General features: G+C 36.7%; 4 protein-coding genes and 1 long non-coding RNA gene across 13 annotated transcripts; 4 read left to right on the forward strand and 1 right to left on the reverse strand.

The window, feature by feature from the left end:
• Positions 1–481: 481 nt before the first annotated feature.
• On the reverse strand, positions 482–7,536 carry LOC144057552 (uncharacterized). 2 transcript variants are annotated; one of them, XR_013295288.1, is made up of 3 exons: positions 7,270–7,536; positions 4,095–4,576; positions 482–854 (listed from the first exon to the last, which is right to left on the reverse strand). It is a non-coding gene; the product is annotated as an uncharacterized LOC144057552 (long non-coding RNA). The 2 variants fall into 2 exon arrangements; XR_013295287.1 differs by lacking the exon at positions 482–854 and having other exon boundaries at positions 3,656–4,576.
• etsrp (ETS1-related protein) lies at positions 3,797–11,164 on the forward strand. Of its 2 annotated transcripts, none has more exons than XM_077575258.1 (7): positions 3,797–4,013; positions 4,098–4,179; positions 5,807–5,908; positions 5,996–6,070; positions 8,288–8,689; positions 8,783–8,901; positions 9,663–11,164. In XM_077575258.1, the coding sequence occupies exons 1-7, from the start codon at positions 3,972–3,974 to the stop codon at positions 9,918–9,920; spliced, it is 1,080 nt and encodes a 359-aa protein (XP_077431384.1). In that variant the 5' UTR covers positions 3,797–3,971; the 3' UTR covers positions 9,921–11,164. The 2 variants fall into 2 exon arrangements, with proteins under 2 accessions (XP_077431384.1, XP_077431385.1); XM_077575259.1 differs by having other exon boundaries at positions 5,840–5,908.
• A 942-nt stretch (positions 11,165–12,106) lies between these two features.
• LOC144057548 (apoptosis-associated speck-like protein containing a CARD) lies at positions 12,107–16,377 on the forward strand. 2 transcript variants are annotated; one of them, XM_077575260.1, is made up of 5 exons: positions 12,107–12,719; positions 13,792–13,836; positions 13,978–14,043; positions 14,398–14,706; positions 14,851–16,377. In XM_077575260.1, the coding sequence occupies exons 1-5, from the start codon at positions 12,473–12,475 to the stop codon at positions 15,111–15,113; spliced, it is 930 nt and encodes a 309-aa protein (XP_077431386.1). In that variant the 5' UTR covers positions 12,107–12,472; the 3' UTR covers positions 15,114–16,377. The 2 variants fall into 2 exon arrangements, with proteins under 2 accessions (XP_077431386.1, XP_077431387.1); XM_077575261.1 differs by having other exon boundaries at positions 13,795–13,836.
• A 25-nt stretch (positions 16,378–16,402) lies between these two features.
• Positions 16,403–19,389, forward strand: LOC144057549 (apoptosis-associated speck-like protein containing a CARD). Of its 2 annotated transcripts, none has more exons than XM_077575262.1 (4): positions 16,403–16,788; positions 17,396–17,434; positions 17,578–17,652; positions 18,338–19,389. In XM_077575262.1, exons 1-4 carry the CDS (start codon positions 16,542–16,544, stop codon positions 18,598–18,600), a joined length of 624 nt encoding a protein of 207 aa, XP_077431388.1. In that variant the 5' UTR covers positions 16,403–16,541; the 3' UTR covers positions 18,601–19,389. The 2 variants fall into 2 exon arrangements, with proteins under 2 accessions (XP_077431388.1, XP_077431389.1); XM_077575263.1 differs by having other exon boundaries at positions 17,581–17,652.
• A 145-nt stretch (positions 19,390–19,534) lies between these two features.
• Positions 19,535–26,471, forward strand: LOC144057551 (apoptosis-associated speck-like protein containing a CARD). Of its 5 annotated transcripts, none has more exons than XM_077575264.1 (8): positions 19,535–19,780; positions 22,060–22,098; positions 22,242–22,313; positions 23,337–23,375; positions 24,205–24,258; positions 24,558–24,596; positions 24,738–24,806; positions 25,786–26,471. In XM_077575264.1, the coding sequence occupies exons 5-8, from the start codon at positions 24,222–24,224 to the stop codon at positions 26,046–26,048; spliced, it is 408 nt and encodes a 135-aa protein (XP_077431390.1). In that variant the 5' UTR covers positions 19,535–19,780; positions 22,060–22,098; positions 22,242–22,313; positions 23,337–23,375; positions 24,205–24,221; the 3' UTR covers positions 26,049–26,471. The 5 variants fall into 5 exon arrangements, with proteins under 5 accessions (XP_077431390.1, XP_077431393.1, XP_077431392.1 ...); XM_077575267.1 differs by having other exon boundaries at positions 24,741–24,806; XM_077575266.1 differs by having other exon boundaries at positions 22,245–22,313.
• Positions 26,472–26,543: the final 72 nt, after the last annotated feature.

Here is a 26,543-nt window from a genome sequence, read left to right on the forward strand (position 1 = left end):
TGATGTTAGCAAAACTTGTTGAAACCAGCCATGATTGGTCGTTTTATAATTTTATGAAAATAAAGTTCCAGACTGAGGGTAAAAAAAAAATCATAACATAAAATTTTAATTTTACAAGAATAAAGTCAGTAGCATTACTGCAAAAAAAAAATATTTAAAAAAATAATACATTTAAGAATATTATGATGTCAATATGGTAGGCAAAAAAAGTGAACTAGAGGGGTTGCCTTGGTTAAATTGTTGCTATTTTTTTTTCTCAAAAACGAATTGGCAAGCCATCATGATTTAAAATTAAGTTTCCATAAAGTCACAATATTACAAGAAAGTAATCATTTTACTATGATGGATAAGCACTTTGGGGAATGGATGGATGGAAGTCATTAATAAGCTGGTGTAAAAGTTAGTTTTTGCAAAAATAAAGTCAAGGGAAAATGTTATATTATATTTTATTTATTTGTTTAGTACTGAAACAAGTTTGTAAGAATGTCTTGTCCAGGGTGTACCCACTGTACCCCGCCTCTCAAAGTCAGCTGATGTGGTCTCCAGTTTTGGGAAAATGAAAACCTTGTAGCACAGCATGGCTTTGATATAGGTAAGTAAAACCTGAATTTCTGGCCACCTTTCAAATCACACAAGTGACTTGTCACACTAAAACATGTCTTGAGTGTTCCCAGAATAGTCGCTTGGATGTTTATGTGCGGCGTCATTTTCCAGGTGATGGCTTTTGTTGCCTTGTGTTGATCCCAGCTTTCCTGTCAGACACAATGAAGGAACATTCCCCGGCCGCAACTTCTTTGGCTTTGTGATCCTCTCCACTGACTCACTCCGTCTTGTGCCTCTTTCACACGAAGATGCTGCAGAATTGGAGCGTTTAAACGTAAACACACGGAGATCCAGCAAGTTGTTCAGTATCAGAGCCGTAAAAGATCACGTGTTTCTGCATGATCTGCTAAGAAGCTGAAAGCAACATGGATGGATTTCTGGCAGGTATTGAGTGTTTAACACACGTGACAACAGTATCCTGTCTATACTTCATATCTGGGCAAACCCATTTAGCCCCCCCCCCCCCCCCACACACACACACACACACACAAAAAAAAGCAAGACTATTTGCTTAGCCCCCCCAAAAAATGGCAGACCAGCTCTGTTTTAAATTTGACACCTGTGACTCTCAAAACAGACTCCCTCTAGTGGTAGGAGGAATTATAACAGAATTGCATGTTTGCACTGGGTATGGCAGGTGGTACTCGTACCACACTTTGAGAACCATTTCTTTAAAATAACAGAATCAGTTGGGACTGATCAAAAGTATCGATTTGTGGGAAAAATTTGGAGATTTGGACAGATTTTTGCCCTGCGACAATATACAGTTTACAGTTTTTTTGTTTTCAATATTTTTTGTATTGATTTTTTTGGGGATGTATAATCCTTGCTTAGTCTTGTTTTCTTCTTCTTGGGCTAAAAAACAAAACACATGTCACTGCATTTGAATGTGCATGAATAATTAACCTGCCGTGGCATGCACAGTTACAGCTCCAGATATTTTTGCCTGATACATAGGGGGCTGAGAAAATAATTTGAAAATACATTTTAGAATAATAAAATAAGATACTGGTGGGTCTTAGACAGATTTGTGACTGGGAAATAACACCCCCTAGCCCCAGTTTAGCACCATTGCGATGCACAGTTGATGCCCGGTACGAACAGCTGTTTTTGCTGACAAATATCAAGTAATCTGAAAATACTGTATCTGTGTAAGATGTGTAAAACAGCAGGAAAGTTGCAGGTGTCAAAATGTTCCCCTAGTTGCGGCGTGGCCAGAGAGTGACCAGGGGTGGCTTTGGCCACCACAGACCACACCGTAACTCTGCCCCTGACAGTACTTGGTCTAAAAAGTTTCATGATATTTATTAGTGCTGTGTCACTTGGAATGTAGCATACTGCAAACACACACACACTCATATCCCTCAACTTTGGGAAATGCATATACTGTAATACCAATTGTAACTCAAGTAGCTTTCTTTGATGGGTTTAATGAAGGCTTCGATTCTCTATCGCACCGTGAAAATTGTACAAAAATACTAGCACAATGTGCTAATAACTTCACACAGTTAAAAGAAAAACAAAAAAAACTTGTTGACTGCTGCCAGAGGGGAATTAAAGAGTCTTGAGTTTTCGAAGTCCTTTTTGTGTCCTTAATAAAATAATAAACATAAATCGACTGAAATGACCGCGAGGTCAAGCCAGCTGCATCTTCTTTCTGAACCGGAAGTACACACCCGGAAATGAACGTGCGTGCTCCGAACTAACCTTGTAAGCAAAAACAAAAGGGAAAAATTACATCTTCAGTTATTGATACTAAGCACAGACATTAATTTACGTAAATGACTTAACTCGTTGGTAAACATAATTAATAATAATTAAATCAAACTGTGGGTATACTTTCACAAACATTATTAGAGGAAATAGTGGTCCCTAACGCCACTTTTTGCTTGGGGGCTCGGTTGGGTCCGTGTGTGCCGGTGCTGTGTCGGGATTCCTGAGCTGATAGTTGCCGGCAGACGGCAGTTAATCAGCGGTCGCCTCTTGTGTAACCTTAGCCGGCTTGTTGTGCAGCCAGGCCGAGGTGGGGCTCCCCAATCACGACTCAGCGACGCGCACGATTTCACCCGAGAGCCCACTTTTCCAGATGCAGTGTGTGTCTATACGCGTGTGTGCTTTCGTGTACGTGTGTTTGTGTGAGAGAATAGCAGAGTGGTGTTTGTTTACATAAGAAACCCTGGAGGAGGCCTTATCTGCAGCCACCACTCACGCTGAGATTTCAAGACTTTCTTCATCAACCCGTCTGTGTGCATGTGTTTCACGGGGCCATTGTTTCAGCCAAATGCCCCCGAAAGATACACACAGATTTATTTATTTTTATATTTTTTTGCCCTCTGCCTTCCTCCGCCTCATTAGACCAGATTTGATTTGAAAAGGCCGCCATCACGTCAAATCCGCGCACTCTTTTTTAGGGGGGCCTATTAAGATGTTTAAAAAAAAAAGAAGAGTTTTTACTACGCTGTTTATTATGAGCGTTAACGTGTGTTTGTTTTGAGATATAGTGGCCAAGTTTTTTCCACATTTTGCAGCCGGTGTATATAGATTACCAACGATAATGTCACAACACGTAAAACTAAATTCTGTTATTTAGTTGTCGAAAAGAAGTTAGTTTTTCCGAATAATATATTAACTGGGATTTTTCTCTCTCAAATGGGAAAATGTTTTGTTTCAACAGTTGATGGTATAAAGAGTATTTGATTGGTCGGTTTACTTATTAATACATTCAGTGTTTTATTGGTTATAATTGTACTATTTTCTGTCATTTTTGTTTTATGGCTTGGGTATTTTAAATGAATCATATACGCTGCTGTTTTTCAATGTGATCAGTAATAATAATGCAATATATTATATTTATAATAATGCAGTTCACATTTCGAAGAAATACAAAAATGCTTAAAATATAGACATTTGATTGTATTGGAATTGAAATGAACTTCATATTATAAATATAAAATAGATGTAGGCCAACAGTAGTTCTGTTGTGTTGTTGAGCGAACAAATAAATGATTTTGCCCAAACAATTAAAAAATAAAATATCTACAGAAGGTAAATATATCTTCATGTATTGACTTTTTATTATTTGTTTCCTTTACAAATGTAACAAACGACATATTAGATTTTAAATACTCTCTTCGTGAAGTTATTTAAAAAGATGTTTATGAATGAAAAGTGTTTTTTTTTTTTTGAGGTGGCGGATTTCGGGTGTATGCTGGGGTGGGGGTGATTGTCTGTGACGTCATGACTGTGGCGGTCACGACTTGGCCTGCCCCTCCCACCCCATCCGCTTTGCTCTTATAACGGACCTGTCCCACCCCAGAGGAGCCTTCACTTTCCTTTCCTTCATTTGACTTGACACTGCACGGACAGACATGTACTGGGACTCCGCCATCAAGCCCGACACTAAAATAAAGGTACGTCACTTACTAGCACAAATGTTCTTTTAAAGGAAAAAAAAAAAATGTATGGATTTTTCTAAAAACTGGTTTTCTCACTAGATGGAGGTGTGCCAGGGTGGCTTCTATCCGGAGGACTTTAGGACCCAGGAGGTGCCGGCAGGGTTTGACTTTGCATCTTTTGGTAAGTTGTTTTTTTTTTCCGGATGATTTTGATGATGATGCTTTTAATTCGGTTGAGGATGACGATGATGAAGGCTCAATTGTTTATGCAGCCGGCTTCCTGTGAGCCTTGAAGGACACAGGAAATAGTTTCCCAGTCGGCATCATCATCACATCTGTCAGAGCTTTTTGCAATGAGGCCTTGACACATGTGAGGGAGGGGGCCATATAAGTGTATGTGAGAGTGAATCAGGGTGGTCAGGTTAAAGATACCCTCCCCAAGCTAATCCTTTCCTCCAGACTTCCTCCTCCAACAGATTTAGAGTGCATGGCCCCCTCCCTCCATCACTACGCTGTCACACTCCCTCCGCTGGTGTTTCCTCCACGCTCTTCCTCCCCTGTTTCCTCCATCCATTCAGCTGCAAAAAAGAAAAAAAGTGCAGTCTATGCTGATTAGATGGTAAACAAATGCCCCCCTCCTGCCTCACTAACAAGTGTTTAGTCTAATTGCTCTAACAGCATGTTGTCCCCGTCTTCTTGATGCATGTATTGTTTGTGTGCACTGGACACTTCATTAGGTACATTTCGAAGTTTGATTCAGAACCTGGAACATGACTGAAGTTTTCCCTCTTTTCTCCACATAAGGACATAATATAAAGTGAATTAATTTGATTATTCCACACTTTACTAACCGTACAGGCTATGTTTGGAATCACATTGACTAAATTGTTGTTGTTGTTGTTGTTTTTAAAGTTAAATGCTTTACAAATAAAATAAAAATACTCACATTGTTACTGACCAGACCATTAAAGTCCAAAAAGCCACCAAACACATAAAAAATACAATAAATAATTAAAAGTAGGCTGGTTGACTCTTTTTTCCTTTTTCTTTTTTTACTTATAAAGTCCATGTTTTAAGTCACATTTTAACATCACTGATGGTTGTTGAACTGTAAAAAAAATAAATAAATAAGAAAAAAAAAAAGAAGAAGTTGAATGCTGTAAAAGAAATTGTAATGAAGTAAAACTATACAGTGAAAAGCTATATTTACTATACAGGTCATGTTTTACGTCACGTTTCCGCATCCCTGGTAGTCATGTAAGTGGGGAAAAAAAGTGGTAACTGCTGTAAAAATGTTACAAAAGAGTAAAATAAAGTAAAAGTACTCTTAGTGATTAAATCTTTATTAAATATACAGGCCATGTTACAAGTCACATTTGAACTTCCCTGACAGTAACACAAGTGTAGGGGGAAAAATACAATTGCTTTAAAAAGTCAAATTAAACTTGCAGTTATGATGGTTGAATTAATAAAGGCTTTATTAATGTAAATAATTAAAAGTAAAATAAAGCAATAAAAACGCTCAAATTTCAAAACAGTCCATAGAAAGGAAGACGGAAGTTCAGAGCAATACTTCCATCTAGTGGCCTTTTATGGCTATTGCATTGTCATGTATAGTGTTTAATAATTGTACCTGTACTGAATGTGGGTGGATTTAAAAAATAAAATAAAATAATTTGTGTTGTAACTTTTTAAAAAGAGGGAAACTATTAGAATAATAACTAAAACATAAAAATATAACTTATATAATGTTTTTCTAATATGGGCGTATGAATGTTGCCTAATATTTATGTGTATGTAACCTCCAGACTACCCTGGTGAAGATGTGTCTTTTCTGTTAGACAGCAACAAGGCGTCCACGCATCCGCCGCACTTTCCACTCGACAGCTGCTATGCGGAGCCGCCCAAAGGTCAATAAGAAAATATATACAATGTATGATGCATTGAAAAACACTCAAATTGATTTCATCTTGTTTTTATTTGTATTTTTTTTACAGTTAACTCGAGCGACATCGGCCTCTTCAACCTGGACTCATTCCAGGAGTTCACCTGGTGGACTTCGTATCCACAAGGTGAGGCTTTGATTAAAATGAAGAAATTCCTAAATAAACATGTATAATTGGTTTCAACCACCCATGTAATATAATTAGCAAATATCGACGTTGTGTTTTCCACTTTTGCACAAATCAGTGGTGATCGTAATTTTTGCACTCGGCTCACAATGAATGTTTGAACTACTGTTGCATGTACTGCCACTTTAATGGAGCTCAAGTTTTGGGGCGTGTGCATGCATGCGTCATTTGGTGACGAGTGGCTTTGTCAAGCTCTTCACCCGGAAGTGAAAGCGCCATTATGTGAATAGTTAGCCAACTAATGAGCTTTAAATCACCTGTTAAACAGTACAGTCAGCAGTGTAACGCATGCCAAAAATTGAAAGCTGTTTCGTACCAAAAAGAACAACTCTTAAGCTAATTATTTTTAGCTTTAGCATGCTGCTAATCCCTGTTGGCGACAAGGATTTATTTTGTGCGACACCAATAAGTGCAATAATCAACCTGAATTCTACCTTTGGGCACATTGAAGAGCATTAGCTAATTAAAAAAAAAAAAGTAGAACTTATGTAAGTGCACTTCATTTACCATATAAAACAAAAATCTGTCGGACTATAATATATAACTATATTTATTTATATTTATATTTATTTAACTATAATTTAATTTTAATTTTTATCTCTTTCTTTTCTGCTGTTTTCTCTTTATTGTAAAGTGCAAGTTGCCATACTGCAGTGATGTTCACTTACAGCTAAAGTATGACACTGGTTTTATTTGATGTTGGTGTTGATGGACAATTACAACATTTTTTTTGTTGTTTGATGGCTATTTGCATTATACAAGCTATTTATTTACTCTTCTTCCTACTCATCCACATTGTGTGTAATTTACCGTTTAATTTCAATTTTAACACAGATTCCAGTTAGACTACTCGCCATGTTATTTTTCAGTTCAAATGTCTGTCTCCGTGATAAGGACACTTATGTTCTTCTGTTTCACTGTGATGACCAATCTATTAATTTGGCTGCCATGATATCACTAACCTTTTTCTTTATCCCCCTTAGTTGCAAGTGACCTGCTTCTTTCTTGTTATCTCTTTTTATTATATCCTATCTTTCGCTATGCTATCACTCCATCTCAACTCAACCAGTCAAGGCAGACAATAATCCCTCACAGAGTCTTAGGTCCGTTGGAAGTTTCTTTCGGAGAGGGAGTTTTACCTTTCCGATGTCCTCTGGGCTTCGGTACTTGAGGAGAATGTATTCTACAATAACTTGTGTTTTGAATTGACACTGTCCATGTAAAATTGCATTGACTTGACTAGCCATGCTAAGCTCATCATTAGCATCAGGCGCAGGCATTCAGGGCCAATCAGATGGCTGAAAAAGACAAAAGAAAATGATCAAATAAGGGTCCAAACATCAGACAGCTGAAACATAAACAGACTTTTTGTTGTAACCTGAGGCATCGCTCACGTGTCTTTAAGTTTTCCATTCACCTTCACCTACATTCTCTAGTTATGAGTTCAAAGTCCCGATGCCATAAAGACTTAAAGGCTTGTTTTGCTTTGTGTACATTGTAACTGAGGAGATTCATAACATTTTTCAAACTATTTTGCCATATCAACAAAATGCTCAGATTGAAAACAAAATGCAGCTTCCTTGCTTATTTTATATTAACAGCTTCTCTTGTGTCATCGAAGGGCTATTAAATTGATTTACGGGCACAATTTAAGGAATTCCACCACACTTCGTCCACAGGTGTTTTTTGACAGGGAATAATTTTGTGCTTGCCTGCAGAATTACATATAGTGTTTATGAAAGAAGGAAGAGGTCCTGTCCTCTCGTTGCCACATTTTTGACTGACATCCAAGATCCGGGAGAAGCCCGAGGACAATCCGAATGAATCAGACCACTTAACACTACCATGTGACCACTAATTAGCCTGCTTCCTTTTCAAACCCTGTCACAAATCAATGATTTCGAAATTAATTTGTGTCCCAGCTGATACTTCCTTTTTTTAAAAATAATGCAGTTACAATTCCATGAAATATTCCCAGGATTCCAGGAAAAAGTTCCACGGGGGAAATAAAAGTATATCGTATCGTATAAAGAGTTATACGCAAAAGCTGCGAATTAAATCAGAACTTGTTCACCAACGTCAACGCGAATAACAAATCGAGATTTTGGGGTGTAAGCCCAATGTTAACAATTACTAACTTTGGTTTCTCACCGGCAGACGGGCTAATGGTGGAGCAGCCCCAAGCAGGCGGCTACCAGGAGCCAGGGGCCAACCAGAGCTACCAGAGCCTGGTGCCCCAAAACGGGCAATTCAGCCCGGCCACGGAGAGCAGCCACAGCCCCTTCCCGAGCGTAAAAAGCGACACCGAGTCGGGCTACTCTCGCCACTCGGCAGACCTCTACCCTGAGTCGGACGGCCAGAGGAGAGGCTTCTGGTCCGAATACTCCCCGGCTGGCTACGGCGGCCCCCTGCCGCACCCGCCTGTACCCGCCATCTGTCCCGCCCCCATCAACGCCAGCCCTCAGCCCTCAGACCACTACTACCCCCGTGTGGCCAAGCGCAAAAACCTACAGCGGTCCGAGAGGGACAGTCACATGGCCGCTATGTCCGCTTATCCGGGTTTGTTTTGTAGATTATTATTTTTTAAACAAATGCAAAGCTGTGGTTGCAGTAGCAACTATAATGGACGTATTTTCACGGGCTTTTTGTTAGGATCGGGCCCGATCCAGCTGTGGCAGTTTCTACTGGAGCTTCTTCTGGACTCCGCCTGTCGCACCTTCATCTCCTGGACGGGGGACGGCTGGGAGTTTAAAATGTCCGACCCCACTGAGGTAAGACTCATTCATAGCTTCCGAGAGGAAGGCATCATTTTCAAGGGAGGCTTTTATTTGCTCAAATGTGGATGGCAGGAAGTGTTTATTGGAGGAAAGGCTTTTAATTTTACAAAATCATTTTAGCTATTATTTTGATAAAGTTTTTTTTCTTCTTAGTAGTAGGATGGTGTTTATTTGAGGGGCAGCCTTCATTTTTACAGAAGCGTTTTTGGAGTCATATCATCTCATTCATACCCCAAAACGTATAAATAAGTTAATAATTTGTCGTGCACTCCCCAAAACATTTATACGTTTTTAAATTGTTTTTTTTAATGCTAGAGCATAAGAGATCGGCCAGGGCCATGTTGCAACAAGCTCTTTTTCCCATTGTTTTCGCCAGGAATGTGAATAATGATGAAACTTAGCTATATTCTAATGCTAATTGCTGCAAAACGAAAACAGATACAAATATACTTTTTTTTCCTGATGAAAGAAGAGACTGTAATCTTTCTTTTGGTAGGTTCCATGTTTTTATATCAATAGAACACAATATTCTATGGGCCTTGCAAAATCAGTCAAAATCCAGTAAAACAGCCGGGAGCGAAGGGGCTTGCTTCATTGAAAATAGCTGGGAGTGAATAAGTTAAACTTTTTTTCTTTTTCTTTTTTACCATATTTCCCCAACTAGGGGTTTAGTTACTCAAATCCAAATGAAGGGAAGCATTTATTTGCCTTTGTTTCTAATGTCTTCGACCCAACCTTTGTCTTTCCTGCCATAGGTGGCCAAGCGCTGGGGCCAGTGCAAGAACAAGCCCAAGATGAACTACGAGAAGCTGAGCCGGGGCCTTCGCTACTACTACCACAAGAACATCATCCACAAGACGGCGGGCAAGCGCTACGTTTACCGCTTTGTCTGCGACATGCAGGGCATGCTGGGAAAGACTGCGCAGGAGGTGCTGAGCAGCCTGAACATTGTGCCCACCGCCGGCAGCACAGAGTCGTCCACATCAGAGTTCAGCAGCGAGCGATGGGAGTGAAAAAACAAAGTACTATGGACCATATCTGTAATGTGTACACTATATGTGACATTTGTGTACAAATTCACCATAAGGTGAGGAGAATAATTGCGGTGGAAAAATTCTGCATATCAAGCTCAGGACGAAGGAGGAATTTGAAGCACTACAAAGAGGAAGGTGATGCCGCATTTCCAACAACAGTAATTAACCAAGGAGTATTACGGCCACACTGAAAGTATCACGAAAAAATTAATACGGCTATTACAAGGCCTTTTTTTATTTTATGAGGAAAATGTAAAGTGTAAAAAATATATATATATTACATAAAGGTTTCAATTTTGTGAGAAAAAGATTTTCTGACAATTTTGCAAAAAACAAATCAATATTGTGAACCAAGTGTAAAAAATTTAAAAGCAAAAAAAAAAAAATCTATTTTACATCATCCCCATTATTATTTTGTGAATGAAAATTCTTGCCAAAAACATTTGAGAACAAAAAAAAATTACATGTTAGGGGGAAAAAAGTGAGTAAAGTCGCAGTTTTACGAGAAAAATTTGACATCATTTTCTGAGAATACAGTTTTTGTTTCATTTTATAAATACATTAGCAGTAGCAAAAAGTAGCAATTTGAGAAAAATCACAATTTTACAAGATTTTTTTCGCAACTGTCGGACAAAAAAAAAAGTTTTACAAGAAAAACACTTAAATGTTTCAATTTTTATCAGAAATAAATTGCAACAAAAATGACAATTTTACATTTTTTAAATTTTGTACATGAAGTTGCAATAACAATTTAAAAAATGCAGTTTTTAATTAATTGAAAGACATTTTCATCATCAAAATTTTCCATTAAAATCAATATAGGTTTTGCACCAAAAGTCATAATTTCCATAGTTTTAAAAATATATATATTTAATTCCTGAATAAACACAATATTTGGGAGGGAAAAAGCAGGTGAAAATTGCAATTTTCCAAGAATAGTCGCTATTTACAAGATTGTTATTATTGTGTTATCAGAAAATAACTTTTTCTTTTCTTTGACAACAACTTTTTTTTTAATGTATGACCCTAAGACTCCATAGCGTTTACTGTTGTTTCTATTAACAAAAGTACTTGTGAATATTGTTGATACAGTGGAGTTTTGTGCATTTATTATATTTTTATACATATACAGAACTCAGGTCTACCTCTGTTGTCTAAATACAATGAATAAACTCAACTAATTTCTATTCATGTGCTGGTTTCCAGCCTGTGTGTTTATTGCAATAAAATGTGTGAATTTCTAACGTTTGAAAGACTAAAAATGACTTTTATAATTTGTATAAAAATATTTGGATATGTGTGAAATTACACAATCGTGTGACTCTTGCATTTTCTACTCTTTCCGCTTGATTTTAATCAACTCTTTGAATTTTAGCGTGTTTATTTCATAATTTCATAATCAGGAAGTGTTTAAGATTTTTTTTTTCAGGAAGTTCTTAAGAAATTACCAAAAAAGGACCATGGGAGGAGTGGGTTTATTAATTATTTACAAGCCAGGAAAATCCTTTTTTTTCGCTTAGATTACGATGATTTTGTATTATATGTTTGGATCAAAACTGCCGACCTTGTTCTAAAGCTCTAAATAAAAGTTTTTGTTTTTACAAATATTACGAACAGAATGCTGGCGACCAGTCCAGCGTGCCCGCGACCCTCGCGAGGATAAGCAGTTAGCAAAATTAATAAATGGTTTAAGGATGACGTAACCCGGAAGTGCCAAAAAAAAGGTGAAGCTGTATTGGTGGAGAAGGCGAACACGATAGCGATTTAAGGGCACGCACTCGCATTGAATAAAGGCCAATGTCGCTTGTATTATTAAATTAGTATTTATGATACGACTTTGTTATGACAGTAAACAGTCTGTATTGTTTTCGCGGTCCAGTTCAAACCAAACCGAGGAACACGTGCTACATTCAAAGTTACTCGGAAATGTGTAAGCCTCGTTTGCATGTTGCTCAAAACTAAAGTATCATGCATCAAGCCATAATAATAATAATTATAAAAATACTGTATAACAACATGTATTGACACATTGACATTGACATGTGTGTTGACTATCGATGTTCGTAATTGTGTAATGCCCATTTCCGGTGTGCCAAAGTAACTACCCCAGTAAAAAATAAAAAAATAAAAATTGTATTCCTTGCCGTGGTCCGCGGGCACAACGCATTTTGTTCAATAAACACACGAAGATCACACGTGTGTTTTTCATTTTAAGACACAAGGTTTTGTAACCAGAAAAAAAGGATTTATTTATTTATTTAAACTCTGGTGCGTCCAATGACCACGGAAAAAAACCGAATATTTTGTTTTTCGGTTTTCTTCCAGATGATTGAAGGGTTATGGTTAGGGTCGAATAATCTCCACTTTTCTGTGGTAAAAGTTATAAGATCCCGCGGCAGGGGATACAATTTCTTACGGGTTTACTTTTGCTCAACAACGGGAAAGAACGAAAGTGAAACTGACTCTTCCTGTCACCGTTACATTCAGACCTCTCCATCGAGCGTGTTTCTCGACGAATCCCTGGCTAAGTAATGTGCTCCCTAAAGTTGGAGATCGTGAAGTCGCTGGAGAACTTGTCCAAGAACAACTGGAAAAAATTCCGCATGGCTCTGGTGGACCGCCGCGGCGACCGAAGGGTGGGACTCAGCAAGGTGGAGGACAAGGATATCTGTGATGTCGTCGAAGTGCTGGTGTCCACTTTCACATTGAACGGGACTCCAGCAGTGACATGCGAACTGCTGGAGTCCATCGATTGCTTCAACGAAGCTAACGAGCTCAGTAAGTGCTGCTAATGTGTGTGTGCGTGTGTGTGTGTGTGCGTGTGTGTGTGTGTGTGTGTGTGTGTGTGTGTGTGCGCGCGCGTGTGTGTGCGTGCGTGCGTGCTTGCGTGTGCGTGTGTATATGACATCATGGGGACCATTTTCTGTTTTTTTTTACCATCGATGTGGGGACCACGTGTCCTTGTGGGGACATCTTGGTGGTCCCCATGAGTCCAAACCTCTTTTTGAGGGTCAAAACTTGGTTTTAGAGTTTAGGTTTGAATTGGGTTATGGGTAAGGAATGGGGGTCGGCAATCATTTTTGATGGTTGGGGTTAGGGTCAGGGTCTAGGAAATGCATTATGTCAATGAGATGTCCCCACTAGACATGCAAACCCAACTGTGTGCGTGTGTGTGTGTGTGTGTGTGTGTGTACATATATATATATATATATATATATATTATGATATTTTTAAATAGTAGGCTAATATTTTTGTGTTTTTGTCATGTTTAGTTTCAGTCATGTTTAGTTTCTGTCATGTTTAGATTCTGTTTTCCTTGTGTGTCTTCCTTGTCTTGTTAATTGTGATCCTGCCCTTCCTCGTGTCATCCAATCAGTGCCCTCAGCCACTTGTGTCTTGCCCAGGTGTGTCTTGTTGTGTCATTAGTGTTGGTATTTAGTCTGCTGTCTTCCCTCTGTTTGTGTGGATTCATTATTTGTCTTCCCCCCCAACCACCATTTTGAGTGAACCCCTGCCTTCTCGTCTCGTCTCGTCTCGTCTCGTCTCGTCTCGTCTCGTCTCGTCTCGTCTCGTCTCGTCTCGTCTCGTCTCGTCTCGTCTCGTCTCGTCTCGTCTCGTCTCGTCTCGTCTCGTCTCGCCTCGCCTCGCCTCGCCTCGCCTTCCCGCATTTGGGTCCCCAAGCTTCCCCGCTCTTGACAGTTTTCAGCGATTTTTGACTATCTTAAATATTTTTTAGAAGACTTACATTTATTTTTTTATTCCATACAAATATAGGATTTTTGTATTTTTCATGTATTTTATTAGTGGTGTAGAACTGCACATCTGACATATTTTTGTCGTGTTTTGGTAGAAGACCGGATTGCCGAACTGTTCCCGAACTCATCTACTGGCAAAAGTTGGTCTTTGTCTTATTTTCTGTTTCACTTGATTTCTTTTGTTTGCTTAATAATTTTGATAGCATCATTCTTAAATATGATTTTTTTTTTAAATCAAATTGCACAGTAAGATCCTAAACTTTAATTGTTATTGTTTCTAGACACAGCAGTAGCAGCAACTGCAGCAGGCACAGCTGGAGCTGCAGGTGTCACTCCACACACCAAGGGTAACTATCAGGCTGCCCATGTGATTCTTTTTTGTATAAAAATAAATAATAGTCTTATATTTTACATACATACATACACACACACATTTTTATTTATTCATTTATATATATATATATATATATATATATATATATATATATATATATATATTAGCAGAAACAAAAGTGTTGCGTTTATATTTTTGTTCAACATAATAACTAACAAAAAAATAGCATTCTTTTCCCTCCTATTAATTATTTTGTTTATTCATTTTTAGAACATTCGTGGTTACATTTTGAACATTATTGTTCTGGCTGGCTTACGTGCAAGTGTACCTATTGTTTTGACAGTTGTTCTAATGTTTTGTCCCTCAGAGGAGCACTTTGTGGATAAGCACAGGCTAGAGCTGACAAGGCGCGTGCGCGAAGTATATTTAATTCTGGACTTCCTGCTGGATAATAACGTGATCCAGCGCGAGATCTACGACAAAATCAGCAACAAGCCGGGCAGCATGCCGAGCAGGATGGAGAAGATCTACACGGCTCTCAACTCCAACTCCAACATCAACGCTAAGGAGATCTTCTTTCAAAGCCTCAAGAAGTACGTGCCGGGCCTCGTGGACGAACTCGAGCACTCTGTAGTGACCTCCAAACAGCCGAGCTTCGACGATGCTCAAGAGTTCGGTAAGTGCTGCTTTCTTTGATTATTTGTGTGTGTACTTTTATTTTTTTATTTTTAGAGGTAACATTTTGAGCATGATTGTACTGACTCTGGTTGACGAGTTTATCTATTGTTTTGACAATTGTTCCTAATGTTTTGTCTCTCAGAGGAGCACTTTGTGGATAAGCACAAGCTTGAGCTGATCGAGCGCGTGTGCAACATAAAAAAAATTCTGGACGTCCTGCAGAAAAAGGAGGTCATCCAGAACGAGATCTACGAGGAAATCTATCACACGCAGCCCAACCAAGAAAAGATGAGGAAGATCTACAGGCTGGCTCTCAAGTCCGGCAAAACTGCCAAGGATATCTTCTATGAATGCCTTGAGAAGTACGAGCCGCACCTCGTGGCTGACCTCGAGCGCTCAGAGTAGAAGTCCGATCACGACATCATTCTCTTATAGTTTTCCTCTCATGTGTAACAGTTCGACTAAGTTCCATAATTTCACTCTAGGGTCCATTTTATTTGCCCACGATTTGTAAGACAGGCTAGATCAAGGTTGTCCTTTTTCAAGCTACTAAGAATAGCATCGAAACAAAGGCATTAACCTCAGATGAGCAGTGTTGTTGGATGCACAGATCAGCGTTGGCTTCTGATAAGCGGCACATAACTCGATTGCCCGGAGAAGTTGCCAACATGGCTTGATAATGAAGTGCTGCCCCCACAAGTGAAAATACTATTCATTTTTATACTGTGAAGGGTTCACATTTCACACTCAGGTTTTTTTTCTTTTGGGGGGGCATTCCCGCAAAACAGGCTAATTTCAGCAAGGCTTGAAAGACAAAAGTGTTTTCTCTTGTGGAGACAGCACTTCATACACTCTACTGTGTTTGTGGTGCATGAACACGTCACTAAACACAAATACACTCACACCCCATCATAAAGTGCCCAGAGCGTTCAATTATTAGAATAATTACACTTATCGGAAGCTAATACTAACCTGTGCATCCAACAAAATTTAAGGCAGTTCAGCTTACCTACTGGCTCCGCCCCTAGTTGTTATGCCTTTGAAGGATATTTTATATTGGCACACCCTTCAGTTGAGGGGACGGTAATGTGGAAGCAACACTTCATACAAGACAATTCGCGTTGAAGGTAAAACAACAAGAAATACTGTAACAAATTGATTTTGAAATGACTTTAAAAAATGAAAATAAATCTATTTTGACTGTTTAAGGGTGAAGAAAATGTAGGATTTTTTTTTTTTTTTTAAATTGTCTTTCTGTTATGGCGGACCTATGGACTATATGCTACGGAGGAGGTGGGACTTCTGACTTCAGGGTTTTTATCCATCAACTTTGTTTTCGTTTCCGGTTTGCGACGTGTGAGCCACGTCTCCAGGACTTGCGCTTCCGCCTTTTTTGCCCCTCGGTTGCGCCTTCCGGTCGACGGGTGCGTCAGTGTTCGAAGCATTTCAGATAGCGGAGACGCCCTCCCGCCGATGAGCGGGGGACGCAGGGGTTGGGGGTGCGAGTGTTGGAACGCGGCCAACAGTGGCCGGAAACGGCGCTCCGTGGCATCTACCTCATTCTAACCAAGAGGGAAGTTCTGCGTTCAAAGTTGCTTGTAGTTTGCACAGAACTTAAGTATCATGCCATCAAGACATAAAAATGCTAGCAATAAAAAAAAATACTGTATGTTTCCGTGTGTGTGTGTGTTGACTATGGAGGTTTGTGATTGTGTAATTCCCATTTCCGGGATTAGAGAACGAAAGTAAAACTCGACTCCTCCTGCCACCTCAGCGACCCTTCCAGTCAGATCTCTCCACAGGCGTGTTCCTCGCAGAATCCCCTGCTAAGAAATGTCCTCCATAAAGATGGTGATCAGGGAGTCGCTGGAGAACTTGTCCGTGACAAATTTGGCAAAGTTCCGCGCGGCGCTGGTGGACCGCCGCGTCGCCCCAAGGGTGGCACTCAGCAAGGTGGAGGGCAAGGACTACTTGGACATCACCAACGTGCTGGTGTCCACTTTCACTGAGGACGGAGCTCCAGCAGTGACCGCCGAGCTGCTGAAGTCCATCAAGTGCAACGACGAGGCTAAAGAGCTCGGTAAGTGCTGCTTTCGCGCGTGTGTTTTCGGGTTGGGTCGGGGCGGTGTGGTGGGTTGTGTTAGCAGGCCAAATAGGTCGCTTATTTGTTTTATTTATTTGAAAATAATGTTTGTTCATGCCAAAGTTATTTAAAACACTATAAAAGACAATTTTGTTTAATATATATAAAAAATTATATTAGAAGTGGTAGTATCTTTAGAACTGAAATACTACAACAAAAAAGTAAAATATGATTACAATACACAGATATTTTGTTGCCAAGATATGTGGTTGCCTAATATTTTTCATAGAATAGTTTTGCAATGTTTTCATGGTGTGACATTTTTTTTGTTTAGTAACATTTGTGTTATTAACCGTTTTTTTTTTTGCCTTGTAGGTTTTTTTTGTTTGTATTTTTTTTATCTAATATTTAATGTTTTTGAAAATATTTTAGTAGCCTAATATTTTTGTATTTTTCAACGATTTTGAATATCTTACAAAAATTTTTAGGAGACTTACATTTTTGTATGCTGTATTACATACAGATGTAGGATTTTTGCATTTTTGTGTATATTAGTAGTGGTGTAGAAACGCATATCTGATATATTTTCATTGTGCTTTGTTAGATGACGAGATTGCCAAACTGAAGTCATCTGCTGGCAAAAGTGGGTATATTTGTGTTGTTTTCTTTTTCGTTTGATTTCTTTTGTTTGCTTAATAACTTTGATAGCAACATCCTTAATTAGGAGTTTAAAAAGCTCAAATTGCACGGTACAATCTACTAAACTTTAATTGCTATTGTTTCTAGCAGTTGCAGCTTCAGCAGCAGCAGCAACTGCAGCAGGCTCAGCTGGAGCTGCAGGTGGCACTGCACACTCCGAAGGTAACTATCAGGATGACCATGCGATTCTTCTTCTTCTTAATATTATTATTGTTATTAGTGATAGTCTTATATTTTACTTCTGTTTGTTAATCATAGATGGATGGATGGATAGATAGATAATATACTGTATAATAGGCTTATACAGTACATACATAGGCTTTCATTACATCAAATTTAAAAATTTATTTTGAAATAGTTTTGTATAATTTTCAAATGTTATATTTTATTTTTGTAATATTGTTATGTTTTCTTCCAATATTTTTCCCCAAAAAAAAATATATATATTTTGTCAAAAAGTAGCGTATTTTCTCTTTAACAGTTCCTCAATGTTTCTGTATTTCCTCCTAATATATTTAAATATTATTTTCTAATATGTTTTTACGTTTGTTTTTTTGTAATACCACTAACAATGCATATTTTTTTCTATATTTTTTTGTATTTTTTTCTAAGTGTATTTTTTTAACTTATTGTCTTAACTTATTTATTTTTTATTATTTCCTAATGTAATATTTCTCAAATATTTTTTTATTTTAAAAAATTTAATGTAAGTATTCTTTTAGCTCCTCCTTTTTTATTTTTAGAACATTTGTGGTAACATTTTGAACGTTATTGCACAGACTCTTACTGGATGTCATCTGAGTGTACCTATTGTTTTGACAATTGTTCCTAATGTTTTGTCCCTCAGAGGAGCACTTTGTGGATAAGCACAAGCTTGAGCTGATCGAGCGCGTGTGCAACATAAAAAGCATTCTGGACGTCCTGCAGAAAGAGAAGGTCATCCAGAGCGAGATCTACGAGGAAATCTATCACACGCAGCCCAACCAAGAAAAGATGAGGAAGATCTACAGGCTGGCTCTCAAGTCCGGCAAAACTGCCAAGGATATCTTCTATGAATGCCTTAAGAAGTATGAGCCGCGCCTCGTGGCTGACCTCGAGCGCTCAGAGTAGAAGTCCGATCACGACATCATTCTCTTATAGTTTTCCTCTCATGTGTAACAGTTCGACTAAGTTCCATAATTCCACCCTAGGGTCCATTTTATTTGCCCACGATTTGTAAGATAGGCTAGATCAAGGTTGTCCTTTTTCGAGCTACTAAGAATAGCATCGAAACAAAGGCATTAACCTCAGATGAGCTGCAGTGTTGTTGGATGCACAGATCAGTGTTGGCTTCTGATAAGCGGCACATACTCGATTGCCCGTAGAAGTTGCCAACATGGCTTGATAATGAAGTGCTGCCCCCACAAGTGAAAATACTATTCATTTTTAACAGGCTAATTTCAGACAAAAGTGTTTTCTCTTGTGGAGACAGCACTTAATACACTCTACTGTGTTGGTGGCGCATGAACACATCACTAAACACAAATACACACCCCATCATAAAGTGCCCAAAGTGTTCTATTATTAGAATAATTGCACTTGTCAGAAGCTTATACTAACCTGTTTATCCGACAAAATTTAAGGCAGTTCAGCTTCCCTACTGGCTCCGCCCCTAGTTGTTATCTTGTATTGGCACACCCTTCAGTTGAGGGACTGTAATGTGGAAGCAACACTTCATACATGACAATTCGTGTTGAAGGTTAAAAATAACATTAACATTAAAGAAATTAGCAAATACTGTAACAAATTGATTTTGAAATGACTTTAATAAAAAAAAAAAAATCTATTTTGACTGTTTAAGGGTGAAGAAAATGTAGGATTTTTTTGGAACGCGGCCGGGAATAAAACCAGAAGACGGAAGTCTGTGGCATCTTCTTTCTTTTTTTCCCCCACTCACACAAACACGCACACATACAAACACGGAAGCGAACCCACGCCAACCTGCATTATAGGCAAGTGACGGCGCCACCTGGAGCCCAGTCCGTGGCATCTACACCATGCTGCGTTTAAACACTCGGAAATGTGTGAGGCTCGAGGTTATTTCCATTTGTGTGTGTGTGTTGACTATTGAGGTTTGTAATTTTGTATTTCCGGGATAGAAAACGAAAGTAAAACTCGACTCCTCCTGCCACCTCAGCGACCCTTACATTCAGACCTCTCCACTGGCGTGTTCCTCGCAGAATCCCCTGCTAAGAAATATCCTCCGAGCTGCTGAAGTCCATCGATTGCCTCGAAGAGGCTCAAGGGCTCTGTAAGTGCTGCTTTCGCGTGTGAGTTTGCGCGCGTGTGTTTTCTATGGAGGTAAATATGGTGCAAAGCTAACTTGTAAAAAAAAAAAATTGTACCTGTAGAAAAAAAGTCTAAATTTGTATCTGTAAAAAAAAAAAAAAAATTGTGTCTGTAAAAATAATTTGTATCTGTAAAAACAAATTTGGACCTGTAAAAGTCATGATTTGTGAAAACAAAACATTTTTACTGAGAGTGAATCTTTAAGCCACTACAGGTATTTTAACCTCAACCCTTTATCCTCTGTATTTAATCGTTTTATTTTAAATATTACAGTTTCTTGATAAATGTCAGTATTTTTGCAATGTATGCTTTGCAAACAGTAAAAAAAAAAAAATAGGCTCTTACACTCTTAAACATACACATTTGCCTTCAACACTGAAGCCAAATAAAAATAATGCAAATGTTTATGAACAATGTCTGTGTCTATCAGTATTACCACTATTTCTGATATTAAGATGTGACAAAATCTTCATTTTTTTCCTGGCTAACAATCAATCAACAATCAAACAATAAAGCTAAACGTTTAACCAATTATGTTTTGAGCAATATTCAAATTTTCACGCCTGGGACGTCCTCTTTTTCCAAAATGACGCGTAAACTGGTATGGCTACTTTGTTTGATTGGAATTGCAGACTTGTGCATATTAATGATAAAAACGTGGCGTCATTTGAGTTCAACCCACTGTCGTTTGCTCAACCAATGAGGTTGAGCTTTAGCCCGCCCAAATCCTCCAGAGCCCGCCCTCTTCTTCGACGAGTACAAATCACGGCGCTCTACAAGTACGAATCAGTTTTGCACTACAGGCGCTCCCCTACTTACGAATGAGTTACGTTCCGAGCGATCGTTCGTAAGGTGAATTTGTTCGTAAGTTGCTTCAGCGCTATATTTTGTATTATAATTTATGTTTAAAGCCTATATAAGTATATTGAAGGTTTATATAAGTATGTTTAAGGCTTGTATAAGTAACCTGTATTGGTTTGTACTGAAAAAAACATTTAATAAAATGGAGAGAATACGTACAGTGCTGTACTGTACTACGTATGTTAGAGAGAGAGAGCGAGAGACACACACAGTATGTACATGTACGTAATAAGATCAATAAAATGAAGTTTAACTTACTTTTGGAAGATGTACTCGATGCTTAAGGAGATGATGGAGGAGGATTTTATATCATGAGAGGGTCTTCGTCGTCGCTGGAATGGGCTTTAAAAGTTACTTCCTCCTTCATGGGGACAGGCGTTTCTTCAGGCGTTTCTTCCTCTTCCTCCTCGACACGTTGCTGAGCCTCCAATGCTGGGTGAGCTCTCACAGCGCCAAGCGTCGGTATTAGCGGCGGAAAGAAGCACTACTCGGAAAAAGGCGCGCATACAAAATCTAATTTACCGAACATTTTTCGACATACTGTACGCGCAGACATGTTCGTATGTACCGTTGTTCGTAACTCGAATGTTCGTAAGTAGGGGAGCGTCTGTATTTGTAGCGAGATATATGGTGCAAAACTCACGTGACTGGACAGCAGCAGAAAAAACACTTGTGGCGACTTCTTTGACTACAAGTTGCCATTTCTACAGGTACAAATCACAACTTTTACAGATACAAATTTACACTTTTTTGTACAGGTACAAATTTGTTTTTACAGATATATTTTTTTTTACACATACAAAAAAAATTTCTACAGGTACAATTTTTTTTACAAGTTAGTTTTGCGCAATATTTACCTCCATTCGTTTGAAAATAATGTTTGTTTATGCCAAAGTTATTTAAAAAAAAAACACTATAAAAGACCATTTGTTTAACATATATAAAACTTATATTAGAAGTGGTAGTATATTTAGAACTGAAATACTACAACAAAAAAGTAAAATATGATTACAATACAAAGAAATTTTGTTGCCAAGATCTGTGGTTGCCTAATATTTTTCATAGAATAGTTTTAAAATGTTTTCATGGTATGACATTTTTTTCCAATGACTTTTCTGTTTAGTATCATTTGTGTTATTAATCTTTTTTTTGCCTTGTAGGTTTTTTTTGTTAGTAATTTTTTATCTAATATTTTATGTTTTTGAAAATATTTTAGTAGCCTAATATTTTTGTATTTTTCAACGATTTTGAATATCTAACAAAAATTTTTAGGAGACTTACATTTTTGTATACATACAGATGTAGGATTTTTGCATTTTTGTGCATATTAGTAGTGGTGTAGAAATGCATATCTGATATATTTTCATTGTGCTTTGGTAGATGACGAGATTGCCAAACTGAAGTCATCTGCTGACAAAAGTGGGTATATTTGTGTTATTTTCTATTTCGTTTGATTTCTTTTGTTTGCTTAATAACTTTGATAGCAACATCCTTAATTAGGAGTTTAAAAAACTCAAATTGCACGGGACAATCTACTAAACTTTAATTGCTATTGTTTCTAGCAGTAGCAGCTTCAGCAGCAGAAACTGCAGCAGGCTCAGCTGGAGCTGCAGATGGCACTGCACACTCCGAAGGTAACTATCAGGATGACCATGCGATTCTTCTTCTTAATATTATTATTATTATTACTATTAGTGATAGTCTTATATTTTACTTCTGTTTGTTAATCATGGATAGATGGATAGATAGATAGATAGATAGATAGATAGATATACTGTATAATAGGCTACATATGCAGTACACACATAGGCTTTCGTTACATCAAATAAAATAAAATAAATTGAAATAGTTTTTATTTTGTAATATTGTTATCATGTTTTCTTCCAATATATATATATTTTTTTAATTAAATTATTTTGTCTAATAGTAGCGTATTTTCTCTTTAACAGTTCCTCAACGTTTCTGTATTTCCTTCTAATAAATTTAAATATTATTTTCTAATATTTTTTTAATGTTTTTTTTGTGATACCACTAACAATGCATATTTTTTTCAATATTTTCTTTTTCTTTTTCTGTAAGTGTATTTTTTTTACTTGTATTGTCTTAACTTATTTCTTTTTTATCATTTCCTAATGCTGTAATATTTCTCAATTATTTTTTATTTTAAAAAATGTAATGTAAGTATTCTTTTAGCTCCTTTTTTTTAAAGAACATTTGCGGTAACATTTTGAACGTTATTGCACAGACATCTGAGTGTACCTATTGTTATGACAATTGTTCCTAATGTTTTGTCCCTCAGAGGAGCCCTTTGTGGATAAGCACATTCTTGAGCTTATCAAAAAATGTTTTCATAGTGTGACATTTTTTTCCAACGGCTTTTCTGTTTGGTAACATTTGTGATATTAACCTTTTTTTTTTGCCTTGTAGGGTTTTTTTGTTAGTAATTTTTTATCTAATATTTTATGTTTTTGAAAATATTTTACTAGCCTAATATTTTTGTATTTTTCAACAATTTTGAATATCTTGCACATTTTTTTTTAGGAAACTTACATTTTTGTATACTGTATTACATACAGATGTAGGATTTTTGCATTTTTGTGTATATTAGTAGTGGTGTAGAAACGCATAGCTGATATATTTTCATTGTGCTTTGGTAGATGACGAGATTGCCAAACTCAAGTCATCTGCTGACAAAAGTGGGTATTTCTGTTTTGTTTTCTTTTTCGTTTGATTTATTTTGTTTGCTTAATCACTTTGATAGCAACATCCTTAATTAGGAGTTTAAAAAACTCAAATTGCACGGTACAATCTACTAAACTTTAATTGCTATTGTTTCTAGCAGTAGCAGCTTCAGCACCAGCAGCAACTGCAGCAGGCTCAGTTGGCGCTGCAGGTGGCTAGATAGATAGATAGATAGATAGATAGATAGATAGATAGATAGATAGATAGATAGATAGATAGATAGATAGATAATATACTGTATAATAGGCTACATATACAGTACATACATAGGCTTTCATTACATCAAATAAAAAAATATATTTTGAAATAGTTTTGTATCATTTTCAAATGTTATATTTTATTTTTGTAATATTGTTATCATGTTTTCTTCCAATATTTTTCTTTTTTTTTAATTAAATTATTTTGTCTAATAGTAGCATATTTTCTCTTTACCAGTCCTAATATATTTATATATTATTTTCTAATATTATTTTTACGTTTTTTTTGTAATACCACTAACAATGCATATTTTTTTCAATATATATTTTTTATTTTTCTGTAAGTGTATTGTTTTTACTTGTATTGTCTTAACTTATTTATTTTTTTATCATTTCCTAATTCTGTAATATTTCTCAATTATTTTTTATTTATAAAAATGTAATGTAAGTATTCTTTTAGCTCCTTTTTTTTTTTTTTTATGAACATTTGTGGTAACATTTTGAACGTTATTGCACAGACTCTGGCTGGATGACATCTGAGTGTACCTATTGTTTTGACAATTGTTCCTAATGTTTTGTCCCTCAGAGGAGCCCTTTGTGGATATGGTCATGCTTGAGCTGATCAAAAAATGGTTTCAAGGTATGACATTTTTTTCCAACGCCTTTTCTGTTTAGTAACATTTGTGTTATTGACCTTTTTTTGCCTTGTAGGTTTTTTTTGTTAGTAATTTTTTATCTAATATTTCATGTTTTTGAAAATATTTTAGTAGCCTAATATTTTTGTACTTTTCAAAGAGTTTGAATATCTTACAAAAAAAATTAGGAGACTTACATTTTTGTAAACTGTATTACATACAGATGTAGGATTTTTGCATTTTTGTGTATATTAGTAGTGGTGTAGAAACACATATCTGATATATTTTCATTGTGCTTTGGTAGTTACCAAGATTGCCAAACGGAAGTCATCTGCTAACAAAAGTGGGTATATTTGTGTTGTTTTCTTTTTCGTTTGATTTCTTTTCTTTGCTTAATAACTTTGACAGCAACATCCTTAATTAGGAGTTTAAAAAAAACTCAAATTGCAATCTACTAAACTTTAATTGCTATTGTTTCTACCAGTAGCAGCTTCAGCAGCAGAAACTGCAGCAGGCTCAGCTGGAGCTGCAGATGGAACTGCACACTCCAAAGGTAACTATCAGGATGACCATGCGATTCTTCTTCTTCTTCTTCTTAATATTATTATTATTATTGGTGATAGTCTTATATTTTACTTCTGTTTGTTAATCATGGATGGATGGATAGATAGATAGATAGATAGATAGATAGATAGATAGATAGATAGATAGATAGATAGATAGATAGATAGATAGATAGATAGATAGATAGATAGATAGATAATATACTGTATAATAGGCTACATATACAGTACATACAGAGGCTTTCATTACATCACATATATATATATATTTTTAAATGGTTTCAAATGTTGTATTTTATTTTTGTAATATTGTTATCATCTTTTCTTCCAATATTTTTCTTTTTTTTAAATTAAATTATTTTGTCTAATAGTAGCATAATATACTAGATAGATAATATACTGTATAATAGGCTACATATACAGTACATACATATAGGCTTACATTACAAATTAAAAAAAATATTTTGAAATAGTTTTGTATCATTTTCAAATGTTTTATATTATTTTTGTAATATTGTTATCATGTTTTCTTCCAATATTTTTCCAATTTTTTTTTTAATTATTTTGTCTAATAGTAGTGTATTTTCTCTTGAACAGTTCCTCAATATTTCTGTATTTCCTCCTAATATATTTAAATATTATTTTCTAATATTTTTTGATGTTTTTTTTATACCACTAACAATCCATATTTTTTCAACATTTTTTATATTTTTCTGTAAGTGTATTTTTTTTACTTATTGTCTTAACTTATTTATTTTTTTATTATTTCCTAATGTTGTAATTTGTCTCAACTATTTTTTTTTATTTAAAAAAAAATGGAATGTAAGTATTCTTTTAGCTCCTATTTTTTATTTTTTATTTTTAGAACATTTGTGGTAACATTTTGAACGTTATTGCACAGACTCTGGCTGGATGACATCTGAGTGTACCTATTGTATTGACAATTGTTCCTAATGTTTTGTCCCTCAGAGGAGCACTTTGTGGATAAGCACAAGTTTAAGCTGATCGAGCGCGTGTGCAACATAAAAAAAATTCTGGACGTCCTGGAGGAAAAGAAGGTCATCCAGAGCGAGATCTACGAGGAAATCTATCAAACGCCGGGCAACGAAGAAAAGATTAGGAAGATCTACAGGCTGGCTCTCAAGTCCGGCAAAGCTGTCAAGGATATCTTCTATGAATGCCTTAAGGAGCACGAGCCGTACCTCGTGGCTGACCTCGAGCGCTCAGAGTAGAAGTCCGATCCCGACATCATTCTCTTGTCGTAGTTTTCCTCTCATGTGTAACAGTTCAACTAAGTTCCATAATGCCACCCTAGGGTCCATTTTATTTGCCCACGATTTGTAAGATAGGCTAGATCAAGGTTGTCCTTTTTCAAGCTACTGAGAATAGCATCAAAACAAAGGCAAACAGCTCAGATGAGCTGCAGTGTTGTTGGATGCACAGATCAGCGTTGGCTTATTATGATAATTACTAAAATGTAAAAATAATGAACAAGACATGTAGACAGCATTTGTAGACACCAGTTTATACAGTTTATCAGCAACAAAAAGTTGATTAAGTGGTGAAGGGTGAAGAAAATGTAGGATTTTTTAATATACTCTATAGAATTGTCAATTTGATTTTGTATTCCAAAGAAATTGATTAAACCTTTTTTCTAATCCTGTCATTTACACTGTCTTGACCAATAATATCACTGTTTCCATACGTTTTGTGTTATTTTAGTCAGC

Source organism: Vanacampus margaritifer, chromosome 9, assembly GCF_051991255.1.
Source record: "Vanacampus margaritifer isolate UIUO_Vmar chromosome 9, RoL_Vmar_1.0, whole genome shotgun sequence".
NCBI lineage: Eukaryota > Metazoa > Chordata > Actinopteri > Syngnathiformes > Syngnathidae > Vanacampus > Vanacampus margaritifer.